The sequence below is a fragment of the Oncorhynchus mykiss genome, chromosome 9 (assembly GCF_057628025.1).
Source record: "Oncorhynchus mykiss isolate SJ-2025 chromosome 9, ASM5762802v1, whole genome shotgun sequence".
In the NCBI taxonomy this organism is placed as follows: Eukaryota; Metazoa; Chordata; class Actinopteri; order Salmoniformes; family Salmonidae; genus Oncorhynchus; species Oncorhynchus mykiss.
In genome coordinates this window covers 80,119,802-80,130,794 of record NC_143030.1, presented here as the reverse complement: position 1 = coordinate 80,130,794, position 10,993 = coordinate 80,119,802, and the positions used below count along the sequence as shown (strand labels likewise).

Genomic DNA, 10,993 nt, shown 5'->3' with positions numbered 1-10,993 from the left:
TACTGATTATTATTCTAACTACCAGGTTTCACAACTGATTATCATTCTAACTACCAGGTTTCACTACTGATTATCATTCTAGCTTCACTACTGATTATCATACTAACTACCAGGTTTCACTACTGATTATGATTCTAACTACCAGATTTCACTACTGATTATTATTCTAACTACACTACGGATTATCATTCTAACTACCAGGTTTCACTACTGATTATCATTCTAACTTCACTACTGATTATCATTCTAACTTCACTACTGATTATCATACTAACTACCAGGTTTCACTACTGATTATCATTCTAACTACCAGGTTTCACTACTGATTATCATTCTAACTACCAGGTTTCACTACTGATTATCATTCTAACTACCAGGTTTAACTACTGATTATCATTCTAACTACCATGTAACACTACTGATTATCATTCTAACTATCAGGTTTCACTACTGATTATCATTCTAACTACCATGTTTCACTACTGATTATCATTCTAACTTCACTACTGATTATAATTCTAACTACCAGGTTTCACTACTGATTGTCATTCTAACTACCAGGTTTCACTACTGTTTGTCATTCTAACTACCAGGTTTCACTACTGATTATCATTCTAACTACCATGTTTCACTACTGATTATCATTCTAACTTCACTACTGATTATCATTCTAACTACCATGTTTCACTACTGATTGTCATTCTAACTACCAGGTTTAACTACTGATTGTAATTCTAACTACCAGGTTTCACTACTGATTATAATTCCAACTACCAGGTTTCACTACTGATTGTCATTCTAACTTCCAGGTTTCACTACTGATTATCATTCTAACTACCAGGTTTCAATACTGATTGTCATTCTAACTTCACTACTGATTATCATTCTAACTTCACTACTGATTATCATTCTAACTACCAGGTTTCACTACTGATTCTCATTCTAACTACTAGGTTTCACTACTGATTATCATTCTAACTACCATGTAACACTACTGATTATCATTCTAACTACCATGTAACACTACTGATTATCGTACTAACGACCAGGTTTCACTACTAATTATCATTCTAACTACCATGTTTCACTACTGATTATCATTCTAACTACCAGGTTTCACTACTGATTGTCATTCTAACTACCCGGTTTCACTACTGAGTATCATTCTAACTACCAGGTTTCACTACTGATTATCATTCTAACTACCAGGTTTCACTACTGATTATCATTCTAACTACCAGGTTTCACTACTGATTATCATTCTAACTACCAGGCTTCACTACTGATTATCATTCTCACTTCACTACTGATTATCATTCTAACTACCATGTTTCACTACTGATTATCATTCTAACTACCAGGTTTCACTACTGATTTTCATTCTAACTACCAGGTTTCACTACTGATTATCATTCTAACTACCATGTAACACTACTGATTATCATTCTAACTACCATGTAACACTACTGATTATCATACTAACTACCAGGTTTCACTACTAATTATCATTCTAACTACCATGTTTCACTACTGATTGTCATTCTAACTACCAGGTTTCACTACTGATTATCATTCTAACTACCATGTAACACTACTGATTATCATTCTAACTACCATGTAACACTACTGATTATCGTACTAACTACCAGGTTTCACTACTGATTATCATTCTAACTACCAGGTTTCACTACTGATTATCATTCTAACTACCCGGTTTCACTACTGAGTATCATTCTAACTACCAGGTTTCACTACTGATTATCATTCTAACTACCAGGTTTCACTACTGATTATCATTCTAACTACCAGGCTTCACTACTGATTATCATTCTCACTTCACTACTGATTATCATTCTAACTACCATGTTTCACTACTGATTATCATTCTAACTACCAGGTTTCACTACTGATTTTCATTCTAACTACCAGGTTTCACTACTGATTATCATTCTAACTACCATGTAACACTACTGATTATCATTCTAACTACCATGTAACACTACTGATTATCATACTAACTACCAGGTTTCACTACTAATTATCATTCTAACTACCATGTTTCACTACTGATTGTCATTCTAACTACCAGGTTTCACTACTGATTATCATTCTAACTACCAGGTTTCACTACTGATTATCATTCTAACTACCATGTTTCACTACTGATTATCATTCTAACTACCATGTAACACTACTGATTATCATTCTAACTACCATGTAACACTACTGATTATCGTACTAACTACCAGGTTTCACTACTGATTATCATTCTAACTACCAGGTTTCACTACTGATTATCAGTCTAACTACCATGTTTCACTACTGATTATCATTCTAACTACCAGGTTTCACTACTGATTATCATTCTAACTTCACAACTGATTATCATTCTAACTACCAGGTGTCACTACTGATTATCATACTAACTACCATGTAACACTACTGATTATCATTCTAACTACCAGGTTTCACTACTGATTATCATACTAACTACCATGTTTCACTGATGATTATCATTCTAACTACCAGGTTTCACTACTGATTGTCATTCTAACTACCAGGTTTCATTACTGATTGTCATTCTAACTATCAGGTTTCACTACTGATTATCATTCTAACTACCAGGTTTCACTACTGATTATCATTCTAACTTCACAACTGATTATCATTCTAACTACCAGGTGTCACTACTGATTATCATACTAACTACCATGTAACACTACTGATTATCATTCTAACTACCAGGTTTCACTACTGATTATCAACTAACTACCATGTTTCACTGATGATTATCATTCTAACTACCAGGTTTCACTACTGATTGTCATTCTAACTACCAGGTTTCATTACTGATTGTCATTCTAACTATCAGGTTTCACTACTGATTATCATTCTAACTACCAGGTTTCACTACTGATTATCATTCTAACTACACTACTGATTATCATTCTAACTACCAGGTTTCACTACTGATTATCATTCTAACTACCAGGTTTCACTACTGATTATCATTCTAACTACAATGTAACACTACTTATTGTCATTCTAACTTCACTACTGATTATCATTCTAACTTCACTACTGATTATCATACTAACTATGCTAACTTCTCTGCTGCCAATGACTGGAACGAACTGCAAAAATCACTGAAGCTGGAGACTCATATCTCCCTCGCTAGCTTTAAGCACCAGCTGTCAGAGCAGCTCACTGATCGTTGCACCTGTACATAGCCCCATCTGTAAATAGCCCATCTATCTACCTACCTCATCCCCATACAGTATTTATTTATCTTGCTCCTTTGCACCCCAGTATCTCTACTTGCACATTCATCTTCTGCACATCTACCGTTCCAGTGTTTAATTTCTATATTGTAATTACTTCGCCACTATGGCCTATTTATTGCCTTAACTCCCTTATCTTACCTCATTTGCACTCACTGTATGTAGACTTTTTGTTTTCTTTTGTTCTACTGTATTATTGACTGAATTTTTTGTTTATTCCATGTGTAACTCTGTGTTGTTGTATGTGTCGAACTGATTTCCTTATCTTGGCCAGGTCGCAGTTGTAAATGAGAACTTGCTATCAACTGGCCTACCTGGTTAAATAAAGGTGAAATAAAAAAAATCTATAAACAAATAAAAACTACCATGTTTCACTACTGATTATCATAGGTTTTTCAACAGTTTTTACCCCCGAGCCATAAGACTCCTGAACAGTTTTTACCCCCGAGCCATAAGACTCCTGAACAGTTTTTACCCCCGAGCCATAAGACTCCTGAACAGTTTTTACCCCCAAGCCATAAGACTCCTGAACAGTTTTTACCCCCGAGCCATAAGACTCCTGAACAGTTTTTACCCCCGAGCCATAAGACTCCTGAACAGTTTTTACCCCCGAGCCATAAGACTCCTGAACAGTTTTTACCCCCGAGCCATAAGACTCCTGAACAGTTTTTACCCCCAAGCCATAAGACTCATGAACAGGTAATCAGGTAACAGGTAACCCCCCCCACCCTCTTTTACACTACTGCTACTCTCTGTTTATCATATATGCATAGTCACGTTAACTATTCAATCATTTACATACAACCTCAATTAGCTCGACTAACCGGTGCCTGTATACAGCCTCACTACTGTATATAGCCTCACTACTGTATATAGCCTCTCTCCTGTATACAGCCCCTCTACTGTATACAGCATCTCTACTGTATATAGCCCCTCTACTGTATACAGCATCTCTACTGTATATAGCCTCTCTACTGTATATAGCCTCTCTACTGTATACAGCATCTCTACTGTATATAGCCTCTCTACAATATAAAGCATCTCTACTGTATATAGCCTCTCTACTGTATATAACCTCTCTACTGTATACAGCCTCTCTACTGTATATAGCCTCACTACTGTATACAGCCTCACTACTGTATATAGCCTCTACTGTATATAGCCTCTCTACTGTATATAGCCTCTCTACTGTATACAGCCTCTCTACTGTATAAAGCCTCTCTACTGTATATAGCCTCTCTACTGTATATCGCCTCTCTACTGTATACAGCCTCTCTACTGTATATAGCCTCTCTACTGTATATAGCCTCTCTACTGTATATCGCCTCTCTACTGTATATAGCCTCTACTGTATATAGCCTCTACTGTATATAGCCTCTCTACTGTATACAGCCTCTCTACTGTATACAGCCTCTCTACTGTATATAGCCTCTCTACTGTATATAGCCTCTCTACTGTATATAGTCTCTCTACTGTATACAGCCTCTCTACTGTATATAGCCTCTCTACTGTATATAGCCTCACTACTGTATATAGCCTCTCTACTGTATATCACCTCTCAGTACAGGCACACTGTGATCACCTGCAGGAATCACACAGGACGGACACACTGTGATAACCTGCAGGCATCACACAGTACAGACACACTGTGATAACCTGCAGGAATCACACAGTACAGACACACTGTGATCACTTGCAGGAATCAAACAGTACAGACAGTTAGCTAGATACAAGTTGGCTAGTAGTGGATCTCTACTCTACTTTTTCTTTTCAGAAAGAAGTGGAACTCTGTAAGGTCGTCAGCTGCCATACCGCATTCACGTTAACGTACGGACAAGTTGTGCATTCTTTCATGGGTCTTTTATGCACCAATGTTGTACTGGACTGTCAGTTGACTAACTGTAGCCTGGCTGTTGCTCTGCACAATTCGTGTCAGTCTCCTTTGTCCTCTTTGATCAATTATCAATTTTTGACCACTGACCACTCATTTTAGACCATAGGCTGCAGGTATTTTGGGTGGTGGACCATTCTTGATACACACTGTTAAGAGAAAACCCAGCAGCGTTGCAGTTCTTGACACACTCAAACCGGTGCACCTGGCACCTACTACCATACACTGTTCAAAGGCACTTAAATATTTTGTCTTGCCCATTCACCCTCTGAATGGCACACACGGACAATCCATATCTCAATTGTCTCAAGGCTTAAAAATTATTCTTTAACCTGTCTCCTCCCATTCATCTTTAACCTGTCTCCTCCCATTCATCTTTAACCTGTCTCCTCCCATTCATCTTTAACCTGTCTCCTCCCATTCATCTTTAACCTGTCTCCTCCCCTTCATCTTTAACCTGTCTCCTCCCCTTCATCTTTAACCTGTCTCCTCCCCTTCATCTTTAACCTGTCTCCTCCCCTTCATCTTTAACTTGTCTCCTCCCCTTCATCTTTAACCTGTCTCCTCCCCTTCATCTTTAACCTGTCTCCTCCCCTTCATCTTTAACCTGTCTCCTCCCCTTCATCTTTAACCTGTCTCCTCCCCTTCATCTTTAACCTGTCTCCTCCCCTTCATCTTTAACCTGTCTTTTCCCCTTCATCTTTAACCTGTCTCCTCCCCTTCATCTTTAACTTGTCTCCTCCCCTTCATCTTTAACCTGTCTCCTCTCCTTCATCTACACTGATTTGAAGTGGATTTAACAGGTAACATCAACAAGGCATAATAGCTGGGTTCTGGATTCCTGGATTCACCTGGTCAGTCTGTCATGGAAAGTGAAGGTGTTCCTAATGTTTTTCTAAACTCATTGTTTTAGAGATGTTCTGACCCATCCGTCATGTTATTACAGGTTATGCACACTAGGTGGCAGACAAACACCCTGAAACTACTCTCACTATGATGCTTTTGATTTTCTTTCCATTCAAAGTTCCAGAACTTCCATGATGTTGTGATGTCACAATAATGTAATGGATTATAACCCGTTCAATTCTAGAATTTTGGATGAATCATTAATTGAAATAGATAACTTTAAAATAACAGCATCTTCCCTTATTCACTCCACACACTGCAGTAATTTATAGAGACAGATACAGACACAGAGACACAAAGATGGGGAGTTGGGGTCTGTGTCTGTCCATGTCAATCTCCCTCGTCTCCTGGTCCTTCCTCCTCCTCTGCTGCCTGTCCAGTCCTACCCCTAACCCCCTGTCCCTTGCTGACCTGGAGGACTTGAATGCCGTCCCAGCAGAGGTCATCATACACAGCTCTCCCTGCAGCACCACCTGTGGTCTGGGCCTACGCACCCAGGAGCTGTGCCCACTGAGAGAGGGCCAGGTCGGGGAGGAGAAGGACTGCCATGTCCGAAAGGTCCGCTGTGTGGACTCCTGGCAGTGTGGTCTGCAGGTGAATAAATACATACAATTAATAATAATATCTTTGGACCACAATGGAAATAAGTCGCTGAGGTTATTGTGTTATCCTGGTATATTGCACTGGTCTATTGTCCTGGTCTATTGTCCTGGTCTATTATCCTGGTCTATTATCCTGGTCTATTATCCTGGTCTAATGTCCTGGTCTATTATCCTGGTCTATTGTCCTGGTCTATTATCCTGGTCTATTGTCCTGGTCTATTGTCCTGGTCTATTGTCCTGGTCTATTATCCTGGTCTATTATCCTGGTCTATTATCCTGGTCTAATGTCCTGGTCTATTGTCCTGGTCTATTATCCTGGTCTATTATCCTGGTCTATTATCCTGGTCTAATGTCCTGGTCTATTATCCTGGTCTATTGTCCTGGTCTATTATCCTGGTCTATTGTCCTGGTCTAATGTCCTGGTCTATTATCCTGGTCTATTATCCTGGTCTGTTATCCTGGTCGAATGTCCTGGTCTATTATCCTAGTCTAATGTCCTGGTCTATTATCCTGGTCTATTATCCTGGTCTATTATCCTGGTCTAATGTCCTGGTCTATTATCCTGGTCTATTGTCCTGGTCTATTATCCTGGTCTATTATCCTGGTCTGTTATCCTGGTCTAATGTCCTGGTCTATTATCCTGGTCTATTATCCTGGTCTAATGTCCTGGTCTATTATCCTGGTCTATTATCCTGGTCTATTATCCTGGTCTAATGTCCTGGTCTATTATCCTGGTCTATTGTCCTGGTCTATTGTCCTGGTCTATTGTCCTGGTCTATTGTCCTGGTCTATTATCCTGGTCTATTATCCTGGTCTATTATCCTGGTCTAATGGCCTGGTCTATTGTCCTGGTCTATTATCCTGGTCTATTATCCTGGTCTATTATCCTGGTCTAATGTCCTGGTCTATTATCCTGGTCTATTGTCCTGGTCTATTATCCTGGTCTATTGTCCTGGTCTATTGTCCTGGTCTATTGTCCTGGTCTATTGTCCTGGTCTATTATCCTGGTCTAATGTCCTGGTCTATTATCCTGGTCTATTATCCTGGTCTATTATCCTGGTCTATTGTCCTGGTCTATTGTGCTGTTCTATTGTCCTGGTCTATTATCCTGGTCTATTATCCTGGTCTATTATCCTGGTCTATTATCCTGATCTGTTATCCTGGTCTGTTATCCTGGTCTATTGGCCTGGTCTATTATCCTGGTCTATTATCCTGGTCTATTATCCTGGTCTATTATCCTGGTCTAATGTCCTGGTCTAATGTCCTGGTCTATTATCCTGGTCTATTATCCTGGTCTAATGTCCTGGTCTATTATCCTGGTCTATTATCCTGGTCTATTATCCTGGTCTAATGTCCTGGTCTATTATCCTGGTCTATTATCCTGGTCTAATGTCCTGGTCTATTATCCTGGTCTGTTATCCTGGTCTATTATCCTGGTCTATTATCCTGGTCTAATGTCCTGGTCTATTATCCTGGTCTATTATCCTGGTCTGTTATCCTGGTCGAATGTCCTGGTCTATTATCCTAGTCTAATGTCCTGGTCTATTATCCTGGTCTATTATCCTGGTCTATTATCCTGGTCTAATGTCCTGGTCTATTATCCTGGTCTATTGTCCTGGTCTATTATCCTGGTCTATTATCCTGGTCTGTTATCCTGGTCTAATGTCCTGGTCTATTATCCTGGTCTATTATCCTGGTCTAACGTCCTGGTCTATTATCCTGGTCTATTATCCTGGTCTGTTATCCTGGTCTAATGTCCTGGTCTATTATCCTGGTCTATTATCCTGGTCTGTTATCCTGGTCAATTGTCACGTTATTTATTTTTGATGCTTTATTTACCTCTTTTGTGACTGACAACATCCCTTACCAAGTCTTGTCCATGTAGTAGAGGTAGGAATCCCAGGTCTGACAGGAATTTCTGATGTGCAGAGAGGTGGCAATTGGAGGGTTTCCGGCATCAGTATCTCCTGTGGTTGTCCCCTTGAAGCACATTCCCCCCTCCTCCTCCTCTTTCTATTCCTCCTCCTCCCTCTCCCCCTTCCTCCTCTTGTACTCCTCTTCTCCAGACTGTCACTGTGCAAGCTGGTCAGCGGTTGGAGCTGGACTGTCTTGGTGAGGTGATGGAGGCCATGGGTCGCTTCTCCTTCCGGGTATCGTGGCGCCACGCCCGGGGGGTGGTGACCACCGACGACTCTCTGCTGGGACGCTGGGACGCCCCCAGGCTGGACCGGCTGGTCTTGGACCCGGTGAGTGAGCTAGGTTGACGATAACCAAGGTTAAGTCAAGAGGGTTCTAAAAATTCCCAGAACTCTTTGCATGAATGCAGAAGAATTCTAAACGGACGAAAGCTTACTCACGTGACTAGAACATTGTCCTAACATGTATATCTTCAACCTAGGTGAGGGAGGAGGATGCTGGGACATACCGTTGTGATGTACAGGACACTGATTACCGCAGGGTCAAGAGACTCTACCTGGGGCTCAAGGTGGGAGGCATTGTATTCTATCCAGACCTGGAATCAAAAAAATACTGTTTGAAATAAATAAATAATTACTTTACCTGTGAGTATTTTGACCTACATAACCTTAGTTGAATGCATTGATTATAAGTCACTCTGGATAAGAGCCTTAGCTAAATTGAAAACAAAAGTTGATATTAAAAAATGTGATCCCTCATATTGTTATGAGGCGTCCTCCCCTCAGCTTTCATTGAACCGTTAAAATCCAGCTTGGAGACTGCCTAGAGACAAAATAAATGTGCTTATGTATAATATTTTCCTTCTCTTCTTTCCATCCAGGTGCTCCCTCCTGAGGCTCTCAGACTGGACTTCCCCTCTGCTCTGGCTCGGTGGGACGATGGGGATGAGGATTCCCATGGTAACATCATCGTGGTGAAAGATGATGAGGACCTGTACGGCAGCACAGTCATTAAGGATATCGTGTTGAAAAGCCTCTGGGTCGCGGTGGCCATCTTCTTCTTTGGTATTTTTTCATTTTATTTAACGAGGCAAGTCAAGATTAAATTCTTATTTACAATGACAGCCTACACCGGCCAAACCCAGACAACGCTGGGCCAAAGAACCAGGGTGTCTGTAGTGACACCTCTAGCACTGAGATGCAGTGCCTTAGATCACTGCACCACTCGGGAGCCTATCATTTTATTGTAGCATGATGTACTACTGTACCCATAATGCTCTGTAAGCTTATAAAGTTACGATAACTTTCCCAAAATTCCCAGGTTTTCCAGAAATCCTGGTCGGAGGATTCTGGATTTCCTGTTTATTCCCTCCTGATTCTGGAAGTTTCCCAACTGCGATTTCTGGAAAAACCTGGGAATTTTGGGAACGTTATCTGTAACCATGTCCGTTTATTTAATCTTTAAAGAAATATCTTATTTTATTAAAGCCGAAGCTAACACTATAGTGTCCCATTTGTCTCCTTATTAATACAGGTATGTACGGGGAATACGCCCTGGCTCGTGTCTGCCTGGGCCGCCCCGATGGTCCGCCTCTCCCTAACAGAACCCCTTTCTCCATTAATACCATCACGCCACCACACGGTGTCACTGTTGACCCCATTTGTACTGCCGCTGATAGACACAAATAAATGGCCTGTGGGCTACTACTACCGTGCACAAACAATTCGTTGGACTATGAATGGTGTCGTTTGTGTGTGTTTGTAGAGAAAAACATTTAGTCGTGAACATTTACTCAATATAAAAGCCACTCAACATGAAACTTTAGCCTGTTTGACAACAGTTTGTAATGTTGAGAGCTCATGTTTACATGAGAATTAGTGGAGGCTGCTGAGGGGATGACGATTCATAATAATGTCTGGAATGGAATAAAATGTGTGGATTGGAGTAAATGGAATGAGGTCAAACGTGTGATGTGTTTCATTCCATTCCATTCACTCCATTCCAGACTTTATTACAAGCCGTCCTCCCCTCAGCAGCCTCCACTGGAATCTGAAGACAGACTATCAAGCTTTCAGGTACAGACATATTTCATGAAAGGAGATGTCTGTTTTCTCAGCCCGAGAAGGGAGTTATTGCTTCCTTGAAATGTAATGGTGTGTTAAAAAAGGACAACTAGTTGTTTTCTGGGAAAGGACGAGGGATGATTTTTTCCTGCATCATCTCACAATAACTGTAAAATGGTACAAGTACCTTCCAATTATTTCCCCCAAAAAAGCATTATCTTCTTTATAGAAATGTATTTTTAAAGGTTAGACTCGATCTAAGGAATCATAATTTCGACCTGACGAAGGTCTGTGTCATGTCAGTATGTTGTCAGTAAAAGTGGTAATTGGGAG

At 40.4% G+C, this 10,993-nt stretch overlaps 1 protein-coding gene across 1 annotated transcript; it reads left to right on the top strand.

Annotated features, from left to right (window-relative positions):
* The first annotated feature begins 6,378 nt into the window (after positions 1-6,378).
* On the top strand, positions 6,379-10,330 carry tmem81 (transmembrane protein 81). The gene is made up of 5 exons (XM_090185774.1): positions 6,379-6,672; positions 8,747-8,926; positions 9,079-9,165; positions 9,478-9,661; positions 10,131-10,330. Exons 1-5 carry the CDS (start codon positions 6,379-6,381, stop codon positions 10,283-10,285), a joined length of 900 nt encoding a protein of 299 aa, XP_090041900.1. The 3' UTR covers positions 10,286-10,330.
* Positions 10,331-10,993: the final 663 nt, after the last annotated feature.